Raw genomic sequence first — 22994 nt, 5'->3', positions numbered from 1 at the left:
AGACTTTCTGAAGAATGGAGTTATCACCTTGACACAACAGTTTGACTGCCTGACCGCGGGAGGAGCAAGGAAGAGATAAGACTTTTTTAACCTTCCATCACAGTGAGGAGATGCCTGGAGGAGAATCACTATGATAGGATGTTTGTGTTAAATTGTGTGTTTTGTTGCTTTTTTACTGTTATGACTGCATGGCAACAACATTTCGCCCCAACATGTTTTTGAATGACAAATAAAGAAATTCAATTCAATTTAAAGTCTGTAATCCTATCCCTCACAAGGCTCAGAGTGGGGTCTAATTGATCATTTTAAAACTCAGCAAAGATAATAATTTATCTTTGTTGAATGCTGAACAGAGAATCTCAGTTGAATCCCACTATATTCTTATGTAGGCTCCATGTCATGTTTTGCTTGTGCAGCATTGGTTCACAATAAACTTACACATAAATGTAAATCTGCAATTTCTCCTCCTCCCTAACTTAACCTCAAACCGACTGAAATATCCTAAGACTTGAGGAGCAGCTTCTTCCCTACAGCCATCAGGTTATTAAACACTATAACCTCCAAATAAGCTCTGAACTGCATAGACTTGGGGGCATTGGTTTTGCCTTTTTGCACTAATATTATTTGCTGTTTTTATCTATAATATATATATATATATACACACACACACACACACAAGTGTGTGCGTGTATGTGTGTATATATGCATATATATATGTGTGTGTGTGTGTGTGAGCGTGTGCAGGTGCATGTGTGTATATATACATATATATATATATATACACACACAAAATTACGTATATACACACACACACACACACACATATACATACACACACACATATATATATACACACACACACTGAACTTTTTTTTCAATTTATTAAATTGTTTACAGTCCACTATGTTTTCATATTCTGTTGTGCTGCTGCAAGTAAGAATGTCATTGATCTGTCTGGGACATATGACAATAAAACGCTCTTGACGCCATTCAAGAGTTTGAAAGTAAACTTGTAATGGTGTGTGTCAGTGGTGGAAAGACCACATATCTTGGGTGAGGGCCGGAAACGTGAAGTAGCACAACATCGGAGAGGCTTTGGGTGGTGAACATTTAATAAAAATATTAATCTACACACTGCGGAGAAGCTGGGCGAGCGGTGAACAGATGGGGCGGGGGGCACAGCTCAGGGCTCCGCTGAGCCCGATGTCGAGGTGGGGTCGTCCTTGTGAACCAACTGCGGCTCATCCTCCCCGTTTTGCGGAGGGTGGACGAGGACCTTGTCGATGATCCCGAACACCTGAGCCTCCACGGGGCTCATGTAGCGGTCCCTCTCCATCGCTCCTTCTGCAAAGCAACAGGGTGGTCAGGGCAGCACAATGGACAAGGGTTACGCACTGCACCCGCTGCCAGCAGACACTAAATGCTGGAGTAACTCAGCGGGACAGACAGCATCTGTGGAGTGAACGTCACCCATTCCTTTTCTCCAGAGATGCTGCCTGTCTGCTAAGTTACTCCAGCATTTAGTGTCTATCTTCGATTTAAACCAGCAACTGCAGTTCTTTCCTGCACCCGGGTCTCTGGCAGCACCTCTACCACCATGCCACCCTTGTCTCATCAGCATTAATCAGATCCAGGGAATGAACACCTAAGCCCCGTTGCCCCGGGAATTAGTAGGTTAACATATGATGAGCGTTTTGATGGCACTGGGCCTATATTCGCTGGAGTTTAGAAGAATGAGAGGGGACCTCATTGAAACTTACAGAATGGGGAAAGGCTCGGATAGAGTGGATGTGGAGAGGATGTTTCCACTAGTGGGAGAGTCTAGGACCAGAGATCATAGCCTCAGAATTAAAGGACGTTCTTTTAGGAAGGAGATGAGATGGGATTTCTTTAGTCAGTGAGTGTTAGATTTATCTGTTAGGGCTCATGGGATCAAGGGATATGGAGAGAAAGCAGGAACAGGGTACTGATTTAGGATGATCAGCCATGATCATATTAAATGGCGGTGCAATTCGAAGGGCCGAATGGCCTATTCCTGCACGTATTTTCTATGTTTCTGTGAAGATGATCACTTCAATCTGAAATTACTGATTGCATTCAGCACTTACCGATCACCTCGAGTGGCTGCTTAGTGTGCTTGGCATAAATATTATTGATCTGCTTCTTAATTTTGAGGATCTCCTCTGCCTGAATGGCGATGTCAGTTGCCTGGCCCTGTAAACAAGCACCACACACACCAGCAATTAGTGCTTGCATCTGTATCTGCACCTGCATTACACGTCCCCTCATTGCAATCAGCTTTGTAAGTATTCCTGCATCTTTGGTAACTGCACCACTCTAAGCCACTGATATAGAGTCACAGGATATTACAGCACAAAAATGGGCTCTTCGGTCCACCATATCCATGCCAACCTATTTGCCTGTTTGCCCACATTACGACCATATGCCTCTATCCTTCTTTGTACAGAAGTGTGAAATAGCGTAACTCCAGATTCAGGGACAGTTTCTTCTCCGCTGTTATCAGGCATCTGAATCATCCTACCACAACCAGAGAGCAGTGCTGAACTACTATCTACCTCATTGGTGACCCTCACACTATCCTTGATCAGACTTTGCTGGCTTTAAACGTTATTCCCTTATCATGTACCTACACACTGTAAATGGCTCAATTGTAATCATGTATCGCCTTTCTGCTGACTGGGTAGCACGCAACAAAAGCTTTTAACTGTACCTCATACACGTGACAATAAAGTAAACTGAACTGAACTAAACCAGCATTAGCAGTTACTTGTGCCTCCTTTCATGGCTAGCTTTTTCCAATTGTCTCCCTTCACCCCTCTGAAAGAAATGGGGTTATTGTATCTGATTCCACCACCTGCTATGGTGCAAGGGCATTAAGGGGTGTATATAGGTGTACTATTGGCCTTCACAGCCATCTCTGCAAAACAATTCCACAGATTTGCCACCGTCTGGCTAAAGAAATTCCTCACCTCCATATTGAAAGCGCATCTTTTTAGTCTAAGACTGTGCACTCTGGTCCTAGACTGTCCCACTATAGGAAACGTCCTCTCTCCGTCCACTTTATTTAGGCCTTTCTTTTCCAAATGACTAGCCCAGAATACCAACTCTGTCGGCATGGACAAGTAATGCCGATTTCATGCTCTATCCTTCTGAGCTAGGACAATGGCACAAGGCCAGATGGAGTCTGGGTACTTACAGATGCCCCTCCCGAGGGCTGGTGAATCATGACACGTGCGTTGGGCAGGGAGTGCCTCATTCCGGGGCAGCCCGCAGCCAGCAGCAAGGAGCCCATGCTGGCAGCTTGTCCCACGCACCAGGTGGAGATGGGGTTCAGGATGTACTGCATGGTGTCGTAGATAGCCAGGCCAGCTGTCACCACACCGCCTGCATAAGAGAAGGGGGGAGGTGGACATGCTTTAAAGGAATCAGGAAACCAAATCATCCTCCCACAACTAGAGGACAGTCCTGAACTCCAAAACCACAAGCTTTTCACAGGATCTCAGCACAGGTGACAATAAACTAAACTGTAATTATTCTCTAGTAAGTCATGTGTCTACACACAGTAAATAGCTTTATTGTAATCATGCATTGTCTTTCCACTGACTGGTTAGCATACAACATAAGCTTTTCACTGTTCAACACAGTACAATAAATGTTTATTGGTTTATTGTATACGAGACTATAAACTAAACAAAAATATGAAATGCAGTATAGCTTTGTTTAGTTTACTTTAGAGACACTGAGCGGAAACAGGCCCTTCGGCCCATCGCGTATGCGCCGATCAGCGATTCCCATTGTCTCCTCAGATCCTGGTGAACTTCTACCGCTGCACCATCGAGAGCATCCTTACCAACTGTATCACATTATGGTATGGCAACTGCTCTGTCTCCGACTGGAAAGCACTGCAGAGGGTGGTGAAAATTGCCCAATGCATCACTGGTTCCTCACTCCCCTCCATTGAGTCTGTCCAAAGCAAGCGTTGTCTGCGGAGGGCGCTCAGCATCGCCAAGGACTGATCTCACCCCAACCATGGACTGTTAACCCTCCTACCATCCGGGAGGCGCTACAGGTCTCTCCGTTGCTGGACCAGCAGGTCCAGGAACAGCTTCTTCCCTGCGGCTGTCACTCTACTCAACAATGTACCTCGGTGACTGCCAATCACCCTCCCCCCCCGGACACTCCTCCCACAGGAAAAAACACTATGTCTGTATACATGTAAATAGATTTATTTATTGAAATCATATTCTATGTCGCTATTCCAGGGAGATGCTAACTGCATTTCGTTGTCTCTGTATTGTACACTGACAATGACAATTAAAGTTGAATCTGAATCTGAAATCTGAATCTAATGCTATCCTGCACACACTATAGACGATGTACAATTTTACCAAAGCCAATTAACCTACAAACCCGTACGTCTTTGGAATGCGACAGAAAACTGGAGCACCCAGAGAAAATTCATGCAGGTCACGGGGAGAACGTGAAAACTCCGTACAGACAACACCCGTAGTCAGGATCAAACCTGGTCTCTGAAGCTGTAAGGCAGTAGCTCTATTGCTGCACCATCGTGCTACCAGCATTTGTTAAACAATATTGAGGTGGGGTATGGAGTGCCGCCCAGGGATCAACATCTTCAGCATTCAACATGGAGGCATCTGGGAGGAGGGAGCTGGTGTTGATGTCGGATGCAATGGACGAGGAGCAAGGGCGGTAGGTGATGGAACTGGGGCCCCTCCTACCGTGCTGAAGGGCCTGTTTCCACAATCTATGACTGGAGCTCACCGGGACTGTTGATGTACATGTGGATCGGCTTCTTGTTACTCTCGGACTGAAGGAACAGCAGTTGAGCGATGACCAAGCTGGCAATATTGTCGTCTATCTGAGAGAAACACACACAGTTAATGAAGTCGACTAACACGGCCAAAGTAAGGAGACACTCAAAACAAATAATACTCACAGGCCCCATGATACAAATAATTCTCTCTCTCAGTAGCCTTGAGTAGATATCATAAGCTCGCTCTCCACGGCCCTAGAAGGGAGAGATGATTGCAGAGCACAAATGACTATTTGTTTGATCGAGCAATTAGTTTTGAGTTGAACCCCTAATTCCACATCCCCTTCATTACCATCAGTCAGATCTTTCCAATATCTGAGCCTTGTCTCAAAAATCAAGTTATTAAAACTCACAAGTGCCTTCACTACCTACAGATGTGATGATTCCATCACACTCCTGTTCAACTTGCGGGTGGTGCAACTAGTAGAGATGATGCCTCACAGTGGCAGAGACCTGGGTTCAATTCTGCCCTCGGCTGCTGTCTGTGTGGAGTTTGCATATTCTCCCTGTGACCACATGGGTTTCTTCAGGGTGCTCTCTTTTCCTCCCACTTCCCAAAGACGAGCCGGCAGTTGCCGGAAAATCGGCGGTGGACCTTTAATATATTGTCTTGCATTCACAGCTTGCAGTCATTTAAAGTATTAAAAATACCATTATTTTTGATGACTGTTAGGGGAAAAAAAGCGTTGTTATTTTGAGTGTGAAACTCTCAAGCTAAACCCCCCCCCCATTGACAGTTTTTTTGTATAACGGGATTCTCTCTAACTCAAGGCCTTAAAAATGCAACTATCGCATTCCAGCAGAACTACCTGTACTGGAAGTGGCATGTTATCTGATTCACAAAGGGATTTGTTCCCCTTAGAGCACTTACAGTTTGCTCGATGACGATAGGGACTAATGGATGGCTGCAGCCTGACGTCTGATGGATCTTCCTGCACCCTGCCGCCAGCCACTTGGAACGGTGCAGAAATGTCTGTGTAAAAAAATATATACATGCATGGAAGTGCATGGTGAATATTGCCATTGCCATCCCTCATCCACAGCCTATGCAGCACCATGGTCTCCCCTTGACCCAAACCCAGTTCCAGTCCCTGGTTCCCAGTCATCGCCCGGGGTGGGAGAATGCAACCTTCACGTGGTCCGCTCTGTTTCGACTAATGCAATCAACTCGACGTGCACAAAACGAAAGATCAAATAGAACAAATTGTCCAACAACTTTAGGCTGTGCATGCCACACGAAAGAAGAAAATGTCCTCGCCCTCAGCCTGTATAGCGTCATGGTCTCCCCATTGATTCAGTCCCATTCCCTTGTTCCCATTCCGAGTCCCTTGTTCCCATTCCCACTTCCAGACTCTTTCCCAGTCCCATTGCCATTCCAATTCCCATTCCAATTCCCCTTCCTCACCCTCAGCTTGTCCCCATTCCGAGTCCCTTGTTCCCATTCCCACTTCCAGACTCTTTCCCAGTCCCATTGCCATTCCAATTCCCCTTCCCCTTCCCAATGCTCACCCTCAGCTTGTCCCCATTCCCCTGTCCATGTCCCCGTCCCTACCCGCAGGCTGTGCGCCGCCATCTCCTCCCCTACACCTATTCCCATTCCCAGTGTCATTGCCATTCCCGATCCCAGTCTATTCCCATTCGGGATGATTCCCTGTCCTCACCCCCAGCCTGTGCGCCGCCATCTTCTCCCCCTCACCGGATCCACCCCCCAGAAGTGACGCACCCCGGCAGCGGCAGCCTCCGTCTCCATGGCAACGCGGCCTAGCGCCAGGCTCCGGGAACTCCCGGCCTTTGTTTTCATGATTCATGAGGAGCCAGAGTCCTCTTGCTGCCCAGAGTCAACGCTGCCGGCCGGCAGAGCTCCCGCTGAGGGTAAGTCAGGTCCGGCGGGGGGAGAAACGGGCGGTCACGGTGGCGCGGCGGTGGAGTTGGTGCCTGAGACCCGGGTTCGATCCCGACCACAGGTGCTGTCTGTACGGAGTTTGTACCTTCTCCCCGTGGGTTTTCACCAAGATCTTCTGTTTCCTCACACACTCCAAAGACGTGCAGGTTTGCCGTTTAATTGGCTTGGTATAAATGCGAAATTGTCCAAGTTGGCTCGATATGCAGAGTTGGCTCGAATGGCCTCCTCCTGCACCTATTGACTACAGCATTCAGAAGGTTGCAAATACTCGGCAGGTCGGGGAGAGGCCCTGCTTCTCGAGCCTAGAGCCAGCTTGCATTAGAATATACTTTTGTATGTTGGAAGCCCCCTGTATCAAAAGGTAACATAGTTGGGCCTATGGTATAAACTAGAAGGGTTAGTTGGATTGAGCAAGAATCTATCTGCTCATCTCATTGCATATTAAAGTTGCAAATGAAGGGTTTTCCTCCTTTTTTTGTTCTTCCCCAGAGTGGACTTCCCAGCAGAAACTAGTGGAATTGACTCTTCTGTCAACAGTTCGCTGTCAAACCTGATCGATACAGAGATATTTCGTTGCAATTTGCAATTTCGTTCAGACTTGCAATTTCGTTCAGACTTCGACATGCAATTTCGTTCAGACTTCGGTCTGAATGACAATAAAAGGCTATCTATCTATCTATCTAGCTGAGGCTGGGGCAGGGGTTGCTTGATATCTGTCTGAAATAGAAGAGGAGGCAGGAAGGTTTGTCTGAGGAACAGTGCGTGGGGGCAAATAAAAAAAAAATGAACATTTTAGGTCACCATTAGATACAGCTCTTGATGGTGCTGGTAATATTGCAAGCATAGACAGACACACAACTGCCAGTCCACTCCCTCATGACCCATCCACTACAACAACATGGGAAATAAATTGATTCGTTTTCAGATTGAGACTGCTTCCTCCCATGTGTGATCCAAACATCTTTGTGGATTGGTTATACTCACAAATGTAGACCATGGCTTGTTAGTAAATCCAGTAATTTCTGCTCACATGGAGCCAACTGTCTCTAGCAGGAAAATAATATATTTTTTTAAATCTCCACTTTGCAAATACATTTTCAGCTCCCCTCAATAGTAGATAATTTGCAGTAAATATCTAATGCAAATCTTGGCTTTAAATCTTGTCAGTCTGCTTCCTGTCTTTTGATGTTACTGGCAGCAAGTTCTGATGCTGTCTGAGTTTTAATGGCAACTTAGCTGGGCCAATCTCTACTCAGTGAGCCAACATTGTGTTACATTTCCACAGAAGACAATCACACCAAGTTTCTGAATCTCCTTTATTAAAAATCAGAGGAACATGTTCATACTCAGCAACAGCTAAACGTGGAAACTGGTTACATCACATATTATCTGCAAATTTGTAACCAGGAAACCCATCTCACTGATGGATTCTGAAGGAGACTGGCTGCTATGAAGAATGCCTTATGTCCAGTGACAACAAGTATTGTTGGCCAGAGTCATGAATCAAAGAAGGAGTGCAACCAGCTCCTCAATTTTTTTTAAACTAGACCCTAAATAATGTTAAACGTACTTGCACTGCCTTTCTAACAAAAATACTATCCAGATAAGCACTCTGGAAATCTTCAAAGACATTAACACAAATTAACAAAGTCGTAAATTAGATACTGAGGTAATGCAAACATCAGAGATATTAAACTTCAGTGAAGGGGAAGGACAGTACTTGTATTTAAGTACCAGTCTCAAAAAAACATAACTATTCAAATGTTGTGCACACACTTGGAATATCAATTCTTATTCCTAAAATCTCCAAGGGTTTCTTAATGGCTTGCGAAGGAATGAATGAAACACAATTCTGAATAAAGAGGTAGCTTTATAAAAAAAAACTTCTTAAAATCTTCATTGGCACTGGCTTTGTTCTTGAGAGATGGTCTCTTGAATCTTCCCTTTAATAGTCATCGTCTGAATGGATGATGGAGAGTCACGACTACAGAACAATCCACATACTGCGTCCGCTATCCGCCAGGCGCTTCAGCGAGCGACCTAGACAGAAGCCAAGATTCACATTAAATCATTGTATACCTACCCTTTGTTTCCTGGTTTTCCAGACAATCGCAAAGGCTAATCAGCTCGTCGGCATACAGTGTGATACATGCAATTGAAACAACATGATCATGAGATTACTGCAGGCAAATTAAATATGGCACAGGTCATTTGCGTTGCCTCAGCGATCAGCATGGTGGCGCAGCTGGTCGTGCTGCTGCTGCTGCACAGCCCAGAGACCCGGGTTCAATCCCAAGCTCAGACACTGTCTGTGTGCAGTTTGCATGTTCCCCCTGTGATCAAGGAGGCTTGCGCTGGGGGCGCTGTTTTCCTCCCTCATCCCAAAGACATGGGGTTTGTAGGTTAATATCCTCGGTAAAATTGCCCTTAGTGTACATGCAAAAATGGGATAACAGAACTAGTGTGAACTGGATGGCGTGGACTAGGTGGGCCTAAGGGCCTGTTTCCATGTTTGATCTCTAAACAACAACATGGCTGTGAAACAACTTCACAGGCAAGATGACTCAAACTCTACTGGAGTGATTAACTGGAACAGATTTTTGAGGGGCTGGTAAGAAAAATGACAATAGATAAATGCACAAAATAACAGTGCATTTATCTATTGTCAAAATAAGGTTGCCTTTACACATCTCCTGACTTTTAAGTCTGTTATCAGCAGTTCTATGGGCGACACAGTGGCACAACGGTAGAGCAGCTGCCATACAGCGCCAGAGACCCAGGTTCAATCCTGACTCCGGGTGCTCTCTGTACAGAGTTTGTAAGTTCTCCCCATGACCATGTTGGTTTACCCCGGGTGCTCTGGTTTTCTCACACATTTCGAATAGGTACAGATTTGTTGGTTATATGGCTTCGGTAAGTTGTAAAATTGTTCCTAGGGTGTGCAGGTCAGTGTGAGGGGGTGATTGCTCGTCAGTGTGGACTCTGTGGGCATGTTTCAGCACTATGTCTAAACGAAACTATCCAAGTGAATAACAGACAATTCACAGGGGAAGGGGGAATATGCCTCGTAATATTGCAGCTGAGCTCCTTCAATGGGCACACCCTCTCTGAATAAAGAACATGGGAAAGGAAGAAACAGCTTGTCGACAAGGTCAATTAGTGCACATAAACCTCAAGGCACTGGGAGGTGTGTGGCTGCTGTTTCGCACTGGGGAAGGGAAGGCAGTTTGTAGTGGATTGGCTGGATGGTGTGTGCCACATACAACTCACATCCACGGCATTACCGCACACCTTTATGCAAAGCTTCGTTGGTCATCCTGTTGACATTGCGAAAGGTACTTTCGGGAACGAGCCATCGCATTGCGACATCAACGCAGCTTTTCCGAAAGGTACTCCAAACACTGCCGCTGTGTAAGAGAGCAAATATTAGCTGGGCTGAATTTCCATTTCGCAACCGAGGTGGTGCAGGGAAAATGCACCGTTTAGTTTACCTTGTTTGACCCTGGACAGCGGTCAACTCTCCAACACCCACAGTCGCAAAGATGCCTGTGTTCAGGTTCCACGCACCCTTCAAACAAGTGTGATATGCCTTGGGTCTGAAAAATCATTAAGTATTCAGTATTTACTTTAATGTCATTTTAACTGAGTACTTACATGCACAGATGAAGCAAAAACATTGTTTCTCAATCAGTTCCCATCAGTGCGGTTAATAAAAACAGAATAAATACATATAGCTTTAAATAATTAAAATTACCATATCTAAAATTACCATATCTAAAATAGGCTACAGTCACACCGCTCGCTCCAATAACACGCGGTAGCACTGATTTTCACTGAGAGAGGCCGCTGCAAACACCGGTTTCGCCGCCATCTTGGAACAATAAAGTTTAATAGCAATTTAATACATAGTTCAGACTGTAAACATTGTTTAAAGGGACAGGCACATAATAACAAAACAGTAACACTGAGATTCCTGTACTCATGAAAGGTGGAGTACAGTGAGAGTGCAGGAATTAACTAGTACTTAATGTTTCAGATTAAAGAGCAACAATGTGAATGACCTTGCAGTCGGGGTAACTTTGATGGGTCACATGCTCCGATCCCCATTGAGAAAATCCCGTACTTTTATCTGGTGGTAAAAATAACTGCAGCATATCCTTTTATTCCAATTTACAGGAAGAGCAGCAATATGGTGCAGAAGCCTGCCTGGTCAACATGAAACTCGCCCTTAGCGAACAAATTTCATGGACCCCCCCCCGGCAGTAATGTGGAAATGTGCCTTTGTTCTAATAGGTCATAGAGACATAGAGCCAAACAGCTTGGAAACAGGCCCTTTGGCCCAACTTTCCCATTATAACTAGTCCCACCTGCCTGCGTTTGGGCCATATCCCTCTGAACTTATCCAGTCCATGTTTCTGTCCAAATGTTGCTGAAGTTTTTTAAGTTTCATAGTTTGAACTTACCTTGCTTGTCCTTCCTCATCTGAAGGGTATGCTAAGAGCAGCAGTCCTATGTTAATGATGACATGGTTGGTTACCGGACATACCTTGGAACGAAAACAGATCAGTGTTCTATAGGTGCTAATTACGTATCTAAATACAGCGAGCAGACATCGAACTGCACTTGCGTGCAGCGGAACTTTGATTTATGTCTTCACACAAGGCCCTTCAACAGACAACATACAAGACCATTTTAGCGGTGAAGCAGCGGCAGAGGACACCACGGCTTCGCTTGGCCAGGCCAACCCTGCAACACCACCAGGACCACAGGCCTTCATGGTCAGATCAAGATCCCTGCACTTACAACAACTGGGACTTGGAATGGGCGCCAACTGCCGACTCGGTATACTATCTCGGTGTACTACTGCTATTTACTTTAACTGTATGAGATACTTATCTAATATGTATCAAAGTGCTTATATATCATGATACTTGTACTGAACTATATACAAAACTAACTTCACTGTACCTCGGTACATGTGAGAAATAAAGTGACATAATAATAACCAGAATGTTTACAGAGATAGAATAGATTGAAAGGTAGTTGGGCAATCAATGCAGATCTTGCTCGTGCCAGTAACATATCTTGTATGAATGCCAAAAATTGAAAATAATGTAGTCGGTAACACATATCACCAATACCTATTTCTGAAAAATTCTTGTGATCTTTTGGATCTAGAAGCAGCAGAACAAGTCTCAATTTAATGTTTAATTGGATGATATTACACTTCTTCAGCAATGGATCAAAGGGTTTGTATCACTTAGCTAATTTCATTATCAAGAGACTAATGTCAAATGGCCAGAATAGATAGTTTGAGTGAATCCAGCAGATTCATAGCACGTGTGGAACCAAGCGTGCTTGCTGTATAAAACAAAACTAGAAATATGGCTCAGGATCTTGTCTGCCTGCATTTGCAGCTTACCTATTCAACAAGTCTGTCCTTATCTTGAAGGACCCTGATAAGTTGCATTCTCCCATATTATTGGGAACACTTGCAATGGATTACACCTTGTTACAAGCCAGAACAAGCTACTCCTGCAGAAATACTGACATGTGACGCAGTATATATCCCTGCTGAGCTGATTGACAAAACCATCAAAAATATTTTGAGATAGAATCATAAAGTCATGCAGCTCACAAAAAGTCCATTTGGCCCACTACATCCAGGCTGACCAAAGGGCACCATATCTCTCAGTACTTATCCTATTGCCTTCAATGCCTGGCCGATTTAGATCCCCTCATACCCTAAACTTGTGGCATGTTGCTGTGTTGAAGAGCTGCATTGTTGGGGGAGTGAGATCCAGCATTTCAATCTAATGGCCACTAAGTAAACAACGTATTTCCAAATCATGATGGCTTGGGACTTTGAAGGAGTCCGCGGGGTAGTGACACTTCTCCAGACACTTCTGCTCTTGTACTGTTTGTCATGAGTTTGGAAGACAATGTTGAACATACCGTGGCAAGCTGCTCGATGGTGTTTATAGATACACTGTATGCCGGTGATGGAAGTAGTGAATATTTAAGATGGATCAGGAACTGGTCAACAGCTATTCAACATGACAAGATATATTCCGACACCACACCACTGCCAAGCAGTTCAAAACCCTTAAGAAGGGACTGCAGATGCTGGAAAATTGAAGAGAGACAAAAATGCTGGAGAAATTCAGCGGGTGAGGCAGCATCTATGGGTCAAAAATGCTGGAGAAACTCAACGGGTGAGGCAGCATCTATGGGACAAAAATGCTGGAGAAACTCAGCGGGTGAGGCAGCATCTACAGGAAAAAAATGCTGGAGAAACCCTTCTTTGGTTCATAACCCTTCCTTTGTTCTGTTTAATTACTCACCTCTAGGATTACTATGTCATAATCACTGAAGGAACAGTAGCGTTTTGACCAGGAAGCATCATTCCTTATCACCTCATTAATAACATATTCAAAGTCAAGTGTCAGTTGCTCTACAGTCAGGTACTTGCCCTAGAAACAGACAAAATATAGGACAATCACTTGCAGGCACATGATTTCAGTGCAACATCTCATGCAATAAATAGTTTCCATAAATAAATCTACATCCACAGAACAGCCGTGACTGCACTGAACATGGAACACACATAAATCCTTTGTAGAATGGCACAGGGAAATACAACCTGTAAGAGTTCCCATCTTTTGGATGAGACATTAAACTGAGGATCTGTATGCATTATATCTTGATTCTATCTGTGCTTCAGTGTGTGAAACATACCAGCTGGTTAATCTACAGTAGAAACATTTGCAGATGGGGCCTCTGTTGAATGTCTGGAAATACAATTTGCCAGAAGTCCCAGGTTGCTCCTAAGGAGTCACCTGATGTCTGATTTCCTTTCAGTGCGTTGCTATGCATTAGTCGGAACTGGACCATCTGGCCTTCTCTCCCACTGCTCGACTCTATCCTGATCTGATGGCTTTACAGCAACATGCAAGGCAAATTAGGTCACCCACATGTCTAAAATGTTGAGTGCAGATAAGTGGTTTGGATTTTTTTGTTCATTTTACTCAATCTGAATGTTTTCATTAATTTAATTAATTCTCCATTATGATTTTAAATACATTTATTCTTCCAATTAAATAAATCTGTATGAACTGTTTTAAAATGTCTCTGTTCATCTTAAGCATTTAAATAGATTTTAAAAGCCAGCTATGTTAGATCTACAAGAATCTATCCTTCAGAACACAGAACTCACTTCTATCTGGAGATGTCGAGGTAAAAAGAATGGATTTGCGAGAAAGGAATGTAGATCACAAAATGCTGGAGTAACTCAGCGGGACAGGCAGCATCTCTGGAGAGAAGGAATGGGTGAATTTTCGGGTCAAGACCCTTCTTCAGAATACAAGGTACTGATACAGATGAAGCTGTGTCTATCTTTGGTAGAAACCAGCATCTCCAGTTCCTTTCTGCACAATAAACTTGGGCTAGTTTCACACTTCCATATTTCAACCACCACTCCTATGTTAAAAGCATTGTTTAGCACAGCAGTCTGCTACAGTCATGTCAATTAATCCTCAAGGCTTCTGATGACTCGGTTGGGTTACTCAATAGGGAGCTTTATCCTTGAATGTTGGAAAGAATTATGATGCACACTGTCTACAAGTCATGTTTAAGGCCATGAGCCAGATTTTAACAAGGCGAGTCAAAGGTTATGAAGAGCATGTACGATTTGATGCACATTAGAAACAACGTACATCAGATGCTGGTTTACAAAGAACAAGATACTAAATGCTGAAGAAACTCAGTGGGTCAGGCAGCACCTCTGGAGAACATGGGCATGTGGTTTCAGGTCGGGAGTCTGAAGAAGGGACCCAACCCGAAACATCATCTTTCGATGTTCTTCAGAGATGCTGCCTGACCTGCTGAGTTACTCCAGCATTTTGTGCCTTTTTTTTTTTTAATACCACAGTAGGTTCTCAAGGCCATAAGGATCACAGTCTCATTTATATAATGGATTTGGATTGGGTAAGTTACCTGAAACAAGGCATTTTCTTTAAAAGGCTTCAGATTCTTTCCTCTCAAGTCAGTCACTACAAAGGGCAATGAGATCTTATCATCATATCCTGTGAGAAACAAAAACACTTTTAGTCTCCCACATAAAAGGTACAGTTTTGCATAAGAGATGATGTTACTGAATCAGGTCTGAAATAATGATTCTAAGATGCAGCCAGAGTTAAAATTGAAAAAAGGAATGCAATCAACTTGGGCTTGTTACACACTTCCATATTGCAAACAACACCCCAACCTCCCATGATGTTAAAAGCATTGTTCAACACAGTACCTCAAGGCTCCTGGTGATAACCAAGGCACCCCGCCAAGGCCTACGGTATGCCAACCATTTCAATTCCCATTCCCGCACTGACCATTCTGTCCTGTTGAGAGTGAGACCACACACAAATTGGAGGAACAACGCCTCATATTTTGGTGGGGTAGCTTACCACTTAGTAGTGTGAGCATTGAATTCTCTCACTTTAAGTAGCTTCTACTTACGCTCCCTTCATCTCTTTTCATTTTATCAGTTCCACAGTTCTCCACATTGTTTCCCTTTTGAGATCACGCCGTCCCTTAACAGCAATGGGCCTACCAGGGCACCATCCCGCCTGAAGTCATTGTGGCCAGCCTTGTTGGTCCTGATATTTTCTTGTCTGCAGCTCTGCAGTGAGGAACAGTAGCGACTCCTCAAATAAAGCAACTGAATCATCCTACCACTACTAGAGAGCAGTCCTGATTTACTATCTACCTCATTGGAGGCCCTCAAACTGTCTTTGATCGGACTTTACTGGCTTGCACTAAACGGTATTCATGTTATTCCCTTTATCATGTATCTGTACACTGTGAATGGCTCGATTGTAATCATGTGTTGTCTTTCTGCTGACTGGTTAGCACACAACTAAAGCTTTTCACTGTACCTCGGTACACGTAAAACAATAAACAAAACTAAGCCACGATAGATTTCACAAGACTACTTACCTTCATCATCTACCACCATGCCAGTGGGTTCCAAAACATAGTGCAGCTTTATGTAATTCACATAACCTGGGTCTATTTGTACAGTTTCCTGGTGCTGGGTACTACAATCATCCGTTGTGCTCCAGTCACTCTGCACAAAACAACTTGTCCCTTCAGTCCTTGCTTGAGCATCAGATGATGCACTATTGTCCAGGGTGGGCTTCCCATGGGTGGTACAAGTGCACCCCAAAACAACGGAATGTGATTCCTTGGTACTTAAGGCATAACTACAAGTATCTGCAACACAACTAGAACACTGGTTCGGTAATTTGGATTCACCGGAGGCGGAAGGAAGGGTTTCCGAAGTCTCGCTTCCTTGCAGATTAGGGATATGGAGGCAGTCTTCCGCAAGTTTCCTTTGTAGGGCATCTTCCTTGCGCATGTCTACGCTGCCCAACGGCTCCAGGGTGCCGGTGGCAGCTCTCGCTCGTCTGAAGATGTCAGCTGCAAACTCCTTTGCTTTGCCCGCAGCAGACAGACGGTCGCAGTGGGCAGGGTTACACGCTGCCAAAACGGCGTGCTTGCAGGCTTCATGTTCCCAGCTCAACGCTTCCTCCAAACAGTTTTCCGTGTGCGGGCAGTTGTCAGCATTGGCTTTGTGAGAGGCAGAGTCCAGGGTTCCTTGGCTGCATAAAGGGTGTTTTGTGCCTTCACAGTTATGAATTGACTTGGGACTGCATAATCCCGGTGAAATACAAGTCCTTGGATCCACCTCATGATCTCCTGGAGGCTCACCGTTTTCTCTGCTCTTGCCGTACAGAACTTGTTCATTTTTCCCTGCGAGTCACACAGAAAACAAAAGGTGTAAAATGGATCTGAATGGGAAAACATAGTTAAAGCAATGCACATCTTCTCGATTAGTTTCAACACGTGAGCAATATTTTATGACCGGATTACTTTCTCTCTATCTTTCCTCTCCCACTAGGTTGCTTGCTGCAAGGAAATAGGCAAGGGCCTTCAGTCCTAACCTCAAATCTTTCGTTTCTCACCTATATCTCCTCATTCCACTGCAAGCGCACCTTATCCATGACAACAATGTTCTGTTTTTTCCAATTTCAATTCTCACATTCTTTCCACCTTCCTATTTGATCTCAGCCCTCAGCTTCAAATATACTATCACCACGCTCCCAAGAGTTAGTTTAGTTTAGAGATACAGATTGGAAAGAGGCCTTTTGGCCCATCGCTTCCGTGCCGAGCAGAGATCACCCAGTACATTAGCACTATCCTACACACTAGGAGAACTTACAAAAGCCAATTAACCTACAAACCTGCACGCCTTTTCAGTGTGGGAGGAAACCAGAGCACCCGGGAGAAATCCCACTTGGTCCCAGGGAGAACATACAAACTCGGTGCAGACAGCACCCGTAATCAGGATTGAACCCAAATCTCTGGCACTATGAGGCAGCAACTCTACCGCTGTGCTACACTGCCTGAACAAAACAATGCCATAATTTTCCTGTAAAATTATCTTGCGCCTATTCCAGCCCCATACTATCTAGGTTCCCGTATGAACAATGACCACTTGGGCCATACCTGTTGTATTTACAGATATTGCACATGCTACCAGAGAGTAGCTGGTGTTAAGTAACACTACTCCATCTTTCTTGAGCTGGAAAGCAGGCTGGAACGTGGGAAAGGGATACACCACCTGGTACTTAGTGTGAAGCATGAAGCCGTGCTGCAGGCAATAGGCATTCTGCTCACCTGTAAAACATACAACAGCAAGTGAAATGCAATAATTTAAACACTCAAAGACATATGCACACACGCGCACACATACAAAAAAATGGTTAACATTCATACCTGTATTAAGCAAAGCCATATCTCTGCAGTCGGGACACAGCACAAATGGCGGTGTGGCAACAGTTGTGATATAAATATCTCTATCATTTTCATCGCTCATAACCATATTTATCAGCAGATCATTTACTGACCGAATGCTGTATTAAACAAAAAGATTGCATTTCAACTTTGTGGAGGGAATGTAGAATATTTATTTATTTTTTAAACACAATCTCTCAAACATCCCCCACCCATCCCCTATAAATAACAGTCCCAATGAGAAGGGTGTCTCCCACATTTCTACCAGCCACAGGCATAAGGGAAATACAACACTATTACTTGGCTGCCTCCATTGGAAAGAACTAGATAGGGGAAATATTAAAAATAAACCCACCAGAAAACCATGATGAAACTAAAAGTTAATGAATCATTCATCTCTTTTGGATGGTTTACATTCAGAAAGGGCACTGTGATAACTCCTTACTTAAAATGCAGTGACAGAGAAGTGAGTAAACTGATTTAGTAATGGTTAGCAAATACACTAGTTTTGTGACAGGTTTTTAACCGAAGGATTTGAGCTCACATGCATCTAAATCAGAGTGAGAGATAGACTTGTATAGCAACTTTCAGGGCATCTCAAAGGACCTTACTGCCGACACGGTACTACAAATGTCACTGCTATAATGTAGGGAAAGTGACAGCATGTTTTCATTGACATTTCAGGCCGGGACCCTTCTTTCGATTGAGTCTATCTATTTTCTCCAGAAATGCTGCCTGACCCGCTGAGTTACTCCAGCATTTGGACTATCGTTGGTATAAACCAGCATCTGCAGTTCCCTTTTATGACGTTATTATATGTACTTATTGTTGCATCTGTTATTATTGTGCATAGTGTGTAATCTGAGTTTCCTGAGAACGATTTATTTAATTGCACCCTGGTGTTTATGACAGTAAACTAATCTGAATCTGAATAACAATGTGGTTTGACTAAATCTGAAATAACAGAGCAGCCCACTCACTTCAAGAGTAATTAGGAATGAACAATAAACGCCAACCTTGCCAGCAACATCCAAATCTTGTTCCAAGTTTACTCACTTGAATCCAAACACAATAAGCTTTGAGGGATCACTTGGCCATTCACACACAGTTAGATACAGGTCACTGTACACTTCCTGATCTTTGAAAAGAAGCACTTGCCTAACCTAAAATTCAATAAAGCAAAAAGAGTGAAATCAATCTTTAGTCGTCTTCCGCAGAGTAATTCAACTTGCACGTTTTTCTAAAAAAAAAACTAAAAAGTGAGTATAGAATTAAGCACAGCTAATGTGTCCAAATGTGTGACTGTGAGCAAATTGGAAATCACTCCCAGCTCGAGGATAACAAGTTTTTCCCTGCTTCCAGTATGGGATGTGTTAAATTGGTACTGTACAGGTAATTAATGTGCCATTGACAGCGAGTGACAGATGTACCACAATTGCATGCATGCGGGCATCTACACACACATTAAATTTATTACACTAATTTCACAATAGCAACAAAGCATGGTGTCTGCTCTGGCTGGCTCAACCTCTAGTGCTCCCAGTGCTGATAAGTGGTGCAAACAGGCTAATTGGCTGGCCTCTGCCATTGCGTATTGCACAGAGATTCACAAGCAGAATGTCACTTTGCTTTGTGACCTCTATCTCCGATATCCGTTACCTTCCAATTCTGATTTGTTGATCCCAAGTTTAGTCGCTCTATCATGTATATCTGATGTACAGAAGGATCTTGGGGTACAAGTCCATAACTCTGTGAAAGTGGCAACACAAGTGGATAGGTTGGTAAAAAAGGTGTAGGGCATACCTGCCTTCATCGGTCGTAGCATCAGAGTATAGAAGTGAGGAACTCATGTTGCAGCTTTATAAAACTTTGGTTAACCACATTCAGAGTATTTCAAGCAGTTTCGCTTGCCACATGGAAAGATGGAGGCTTTGGAGAGGGTGCAGAAGAGGTTCATCGGAACGTTGCCTGAATTGCACCGCTACCTTTCTGTTTTTTCTTACATGGCTTGTTGATAAAACCTGCCTATTTGATTATCTGTTCTCATGTCATCTTATGTGACTTCTCAATATATCATATAAATCTGAGAGCTTTCTCTGTTAAAAAAAATAATAGACAAATGCAAGTCATTTCTAACCCAAAAAATTGACGGAATGGATCCCAACAGGTAGAGGAAAAAAAATAAGACCCTTTCAGGGGTCACTGAGTTTGGTTTGCTTTCTTCAAGAGTTACTCGCCTTTTTCAACTTGTCATGGATGTTGAACTTCCACCAGTACAGGTAATACACATAGTAGGGTAATTCATCAAAGTCTTGCTCTGGCACATCTCTGGTGTAGGACAGTACATACCTACCACATTTTGTAAAACCAAGGAATATATGACTGTGGAAACAGGAAAATGAAATTCAAAAAAGACAGACACATTTGTATTCCTCTTTGTATTGAAATGACTCTCATGTTGTATAAATGCTTGCTGACAGGAAATGTACTTACCCAGCTAGTAAAAAATCATCATCCACTATGTTTTTCAAGGGGACACAAAGAATGGGTGGCAAATTTTGAAACATTCGATGAGAAAACTGTCCAGTTATCTGTAATTAAAAATATGAAATATGTAACATCCTACTGCAGTCATGCAAAATCAGAGCATGTGACGATGGGCATCTAATTATACAAATTTTAACTTCTGGTCTAATCATCTCCAGTCCAGGGCTCCTGTCAAACCACCACAAATTGTTTCTTTCCATCTACCCAAATAGTTCAGACAAGAACCAAATTAAGTATGTAAGAAAGAACTGCAGATGCTGGCTTAAACTGAAGGTAGACACAAAATGCTGGAGTAATTCTGCAAGACAGGCACAGATGTTTGACTAAGAGTTTGCCTAGTCTACGCCAGGCTACACTGGTGCAGAGGAGGCCATATTCAGAGCACTAAATACAATGGAAGAGATCAGAGGTGCATGCAAATGGATTCTACATCAGCGAGACCAAGCGTAGACTAGGCGACAGCTTTACCAGACACTTGCGCTCTTTTATCAGATCTGGTTAATTCTAAATCAAATGGGACACATTGTTATCCGAAATTGATGATTTCAATGTTGAAACACGGCATCACATGGAAGGAGTGTTGAGGTTAAAAGTGCTGGTATAACTCAGCAGGTCAGGCAGCACCTCTGGAGAACAAGGATACGGGACATTTTTGGTCGGCACCCCTCTATAAGTGCCTGTATTATAAAAAAAAGGGAAGATGTAAACAGACAGCTGTATGGAATGGAGAATGGTGTTGATTGGGGAAAATAGATCAGCAACGATCAAATAGTAGAGCAGACTTGAGAATAAAAAAACGCAAAGTGCTGGAGGAACTCAGCAAGTCACGCAGCATCCCTGGAGAACTTGAGTAAATGATGTTTTGGGTCGAGCCCTTCTGCAGACTAAGGTATGAACAAACCTGTTCATGTTCAGTCCCCAAGAACAAGGCCACTCTAACAAATCAGTGCTCTTGTGGGGAACACTAATTGGGGTATCAGTGTATGCAACCACCCGCAAGTTCACATTTCAGTCTCAATCATTAAGACACACCACAAATGTCAATATTCAGCCCTAATACCTGCAAAAATAAGCTGATCAATTTCACACTAGCAGAAAACTAAATGCTGCTTTCACATTGGGCAATCCTGATAAGACAGTCACCATTTTCAGAAGAGGTGTTGGCCCCTCTTTTAATTTCAAATATCCATGTTTGTTTTTTGATTTTGGGTCAGCCTCGTGACTTTTAAATGCAAGTGCATATCAAGAACACTGTTAAGAAAGTGAGAACTTTCCATTTTCAAAACTGACTGTTGCATTTCCCTACTACACGGGGCTGGTTGAAAGTAGTTCTTTGTCTGCATCTTGGGACAGCCTGGAGGAGAGGTGAACATTTCTATAGGAATGCAACCCAGTCTTTCTGAACAATTGAGTTAGGGCGATCTAAAATTAAAAAAATAAAAATCACACAATCCAATTTCGACCCAGAAACTCTAATTAGGAGGTGGGTGTATTTTTGAATATGAAGGGAATGGTCTATTGGGAGTGTTTCATTATGATGCACGTTATATGATTATATTCTGGAGGTGCAGGAAGATTGTTCCCGATGTTAGGGAAGTCCAGGACAAGGGGTCACAGCTTAAGGATAAGGGGGAAATCCTTTAAAACCGAGATGAGAAGAACTTTTTTCACGCAGAGAGTGGTGAATCTCTGGAACTCTCTGCCACAGAGGGTAGTTGAGGCCAGTTCATTGGCTATATTTAAGAGGGAGTTAGAAGTGGCCCTTGTGGCTAAGGGGATCAGGGGGTATGGAGAGAAGGCAGGTATGGGATACTGAGTTGGATGATCAGCCATGATCATATTGAATGGCGGTGCAGGCTCGAAGGGCCGAATGGCCTACTCCTGCACCTATTTCTATGTTTCTATGTTTGTTACTGTGGGACAAGGGTCATGTTAAATCACACACACACAGCCTGACTTTTATCCCCCTTACGCTTTATTTGGGAGGGGGCTTTCACGTTGCAAATGCAGCATTTAGTGTTCCCAGCCCGGTGTACCGCCGCTTCCAGTACCTTTAGCCGGTATAAGCTCCTCAGCACATTGTTTTTCCTCCTCACAACCGGACCCTTACTCCGGCTCGGCGCCATTTTCTCCCTCAAACCGCCTCCTTCCGCGCAACCCAACTTGATGCTCCGGTCCCGCCCCCGCCGGCCCGCTATTGGCTCCTACACGTCCCGCCCCCACTTGCCATTGGACAGGGCTCACGTCAATCAATGCGACAGCAAGCCTTAACGGGTTTTTGTTTTGTCCATGGAGCCGCTGTAGCGCCCCCACCTCGGAGGACCCTGGGCATTGGAGGACCTGGGCATTGGAGGACCTGGGCATTGGAGGACCTGGGCATTGGAGGACCTGGGCATTGGAGGACCTGGGCATTGGAGGACCCTGGGCATTGGAGGACCTGGGCATTGGAGGACCCTGGGCATTGGAGGACCCGGGGCATTGGAGGACCCGGGCATTGGAGGACCCGAGCATTGGAGGACCCTGGGCATTGGAGGACCCTGGGCATTGGAGGACCCGGGGCATTGGAGGACCCTGAGCATTGGAGGACCCGGGGCATTGGAGGACCCGAGCATTGGAGGACCCTGGGCATTGGAGGACCCTGGGCATTGGAGGACCCGGGCATTGGAGGACCCGGGGCATTGGAGGACCCTGAGCATTGGAGGACCCGGGGCATTGGAGGACCCTGAGCATTGGAGGACCCGGGGCATTGGAGGACCCGGGCATTGGAGGACCCGGGCATTGGAGGACCCTGGGCATTGGAGGACCCTGGAGGGACCTGAGAACTGGAGGGACTTGACA

At 44.3% G+C, this 22994-nt stretch overlaps 2 protein-coding genes and 1 long non-coding RNA gene across 4 annotated transcripts; 1 reads left to right on the top strand and 2 right to left on the bottom strand.

Moving 5' to 3' along the window:
- Window positions 1-1094: 1094 nt before the first annotated feature.
- Window positions 1095-6678, bottom strand: clpp (caseinolytic mitochondrial matrix peptidase proteolytic subunit). The gene is made up of 7 exons (XM_055664181.1): window positions 6517-6678; window positions 5727-5828; window positions 4979-5050; window positions 4804-4900; window positions 3218-3405; window positions 2109-2214; window positions 1095-1344 (listed from the first exon to the last, which is right to left on the bottom strand). The coding sequence occupies exons 1-7, from the start codon at window positions 6661-6663 to the stop codon at window positions 1184-1186; spliced, it is 873 nt and encodes a 290-aa protein (XP_055520156.1). The 5' UTR covers window positions 6664-6678; the 3' UTR covers window positions 1095-1183.
- LOC129714518 (uncharacterized) lies at window positions 6598-11763 on the top strand. The gene is made up of 2 exons (XR_008726358.1): window positions 6598-6727; window positions 10935-11763. It is a non-coding gene; the product is annotated as an uncharacterized LOC129714518 (long non-coding RNA).
- Window positions 8061-22332, bottom strand: dcaf15 (DDB1 and CUL4 associated factor 15). Of its 2 annotated transcripts, none has more exons than XM_055664176.1 (13): window positions 22208-22332; window positions 20103-20200; window positions 19847-19991; window positions 18666-18772; window positions 17592-17728; window positions 17322-17492; window positions 15750-16565; window positions 14754-14842; window positions 13103-13231; window positions 11222-11304; window positions 10250-10354; window positions 10029-10165; window positions 8061-8798 (listed from the first exon to the last, which is right to left on the bottom strand). In XM_055664176.1, exons 1-12 carry the CDS (start codon window positions 22280-22282, stop codon window positions 10039-10041), a joined length of 2082 nt encoding a protein of 693 aa, XP_055520151.1. In that variant the 5' UTR covers window positions 22283-22332; the 3' UTR covers window positions 8061-8798; window positions 10029-10038. The 2 variants fall into 2 exon arrangements, with proteins under 2 accessions (XP_055520151.1, XP_055520150.1); XM_055664175.1 differs by having other exon boundaries at window positions 10050-10165.
- Window positions 22333-22994: the final 662 nt, after the last annotated feature.

The sequence above is a fragment of the Leucoraja erinacea genome, chromosome 39 (genome assembly GCF_028641065.1).
Source record: "Leucoraja erinacea ecotype New England chromosome 39, Leri_hhj_1, whole genome shotgun sequence".
NCBI lineage: Eukaryota > Metazoa > Chordata > Chondrichthyes > Rajiformes > Rajidae > Leucoraja > Leucoraja erinaceus.
Note: the sequence above shows the minus strand (reverse complement) of the source record. Positions and strands in the feature narration are given on the sequence as shown.

What these genes read in the sequence shown, in the direction of transcription:
- clpp (XM_055664181.1), bottom strand. Translation starts at nt 6,663, where the DNA reads ATGAATCATGAAAACAAAGGCCGGGAGTTCCCGGAGCCTGGCGCTAGG. An exon ending in TTATTTGTATCATGGGGCCT is followed by an intron (nt 4,901 to 4,978) that starts GTGAGTATTATT and finishes TGTTTCTCTCAG; the next exon opens with ATAGACGACAATATTGCCAG. An exon ending in CATGTACATCAACAGTCCCG is followed by an intron (nt 3,406 to 4,803) that starts GTGAGCTCCAGT and finishes TCTCTTATGCAG; the next exon opens with GCGGTGTGGTGACAGCTGGC.
- dcaf15 (XM_055664175.1), bottom strand. Translation starts at nt 22,282, where the DNA reads ATGGCGCCGAGCCGGAGTAAGGGTCCGGTTGTGAGGAGGAAAAACAAT. An exon ending in GGAGCTTATACCGGCTAAAG is followed by an intron (nt 20,201 to 22,207) that starts GTACTGGAAGCG and finishes TTTTAATTACAG; the next exon opens with ATAACTGGACAGTTTTCTCA. An exon ending in TCCATGACAAGTTGAAAAAG is followed by an intron (nt 18,773 to 19,846) that starts GCGAGTAACTCT and finishes ATTGAATTTTAG; the next exon opens with GTTAGGCAAGTGCTTCTTTT.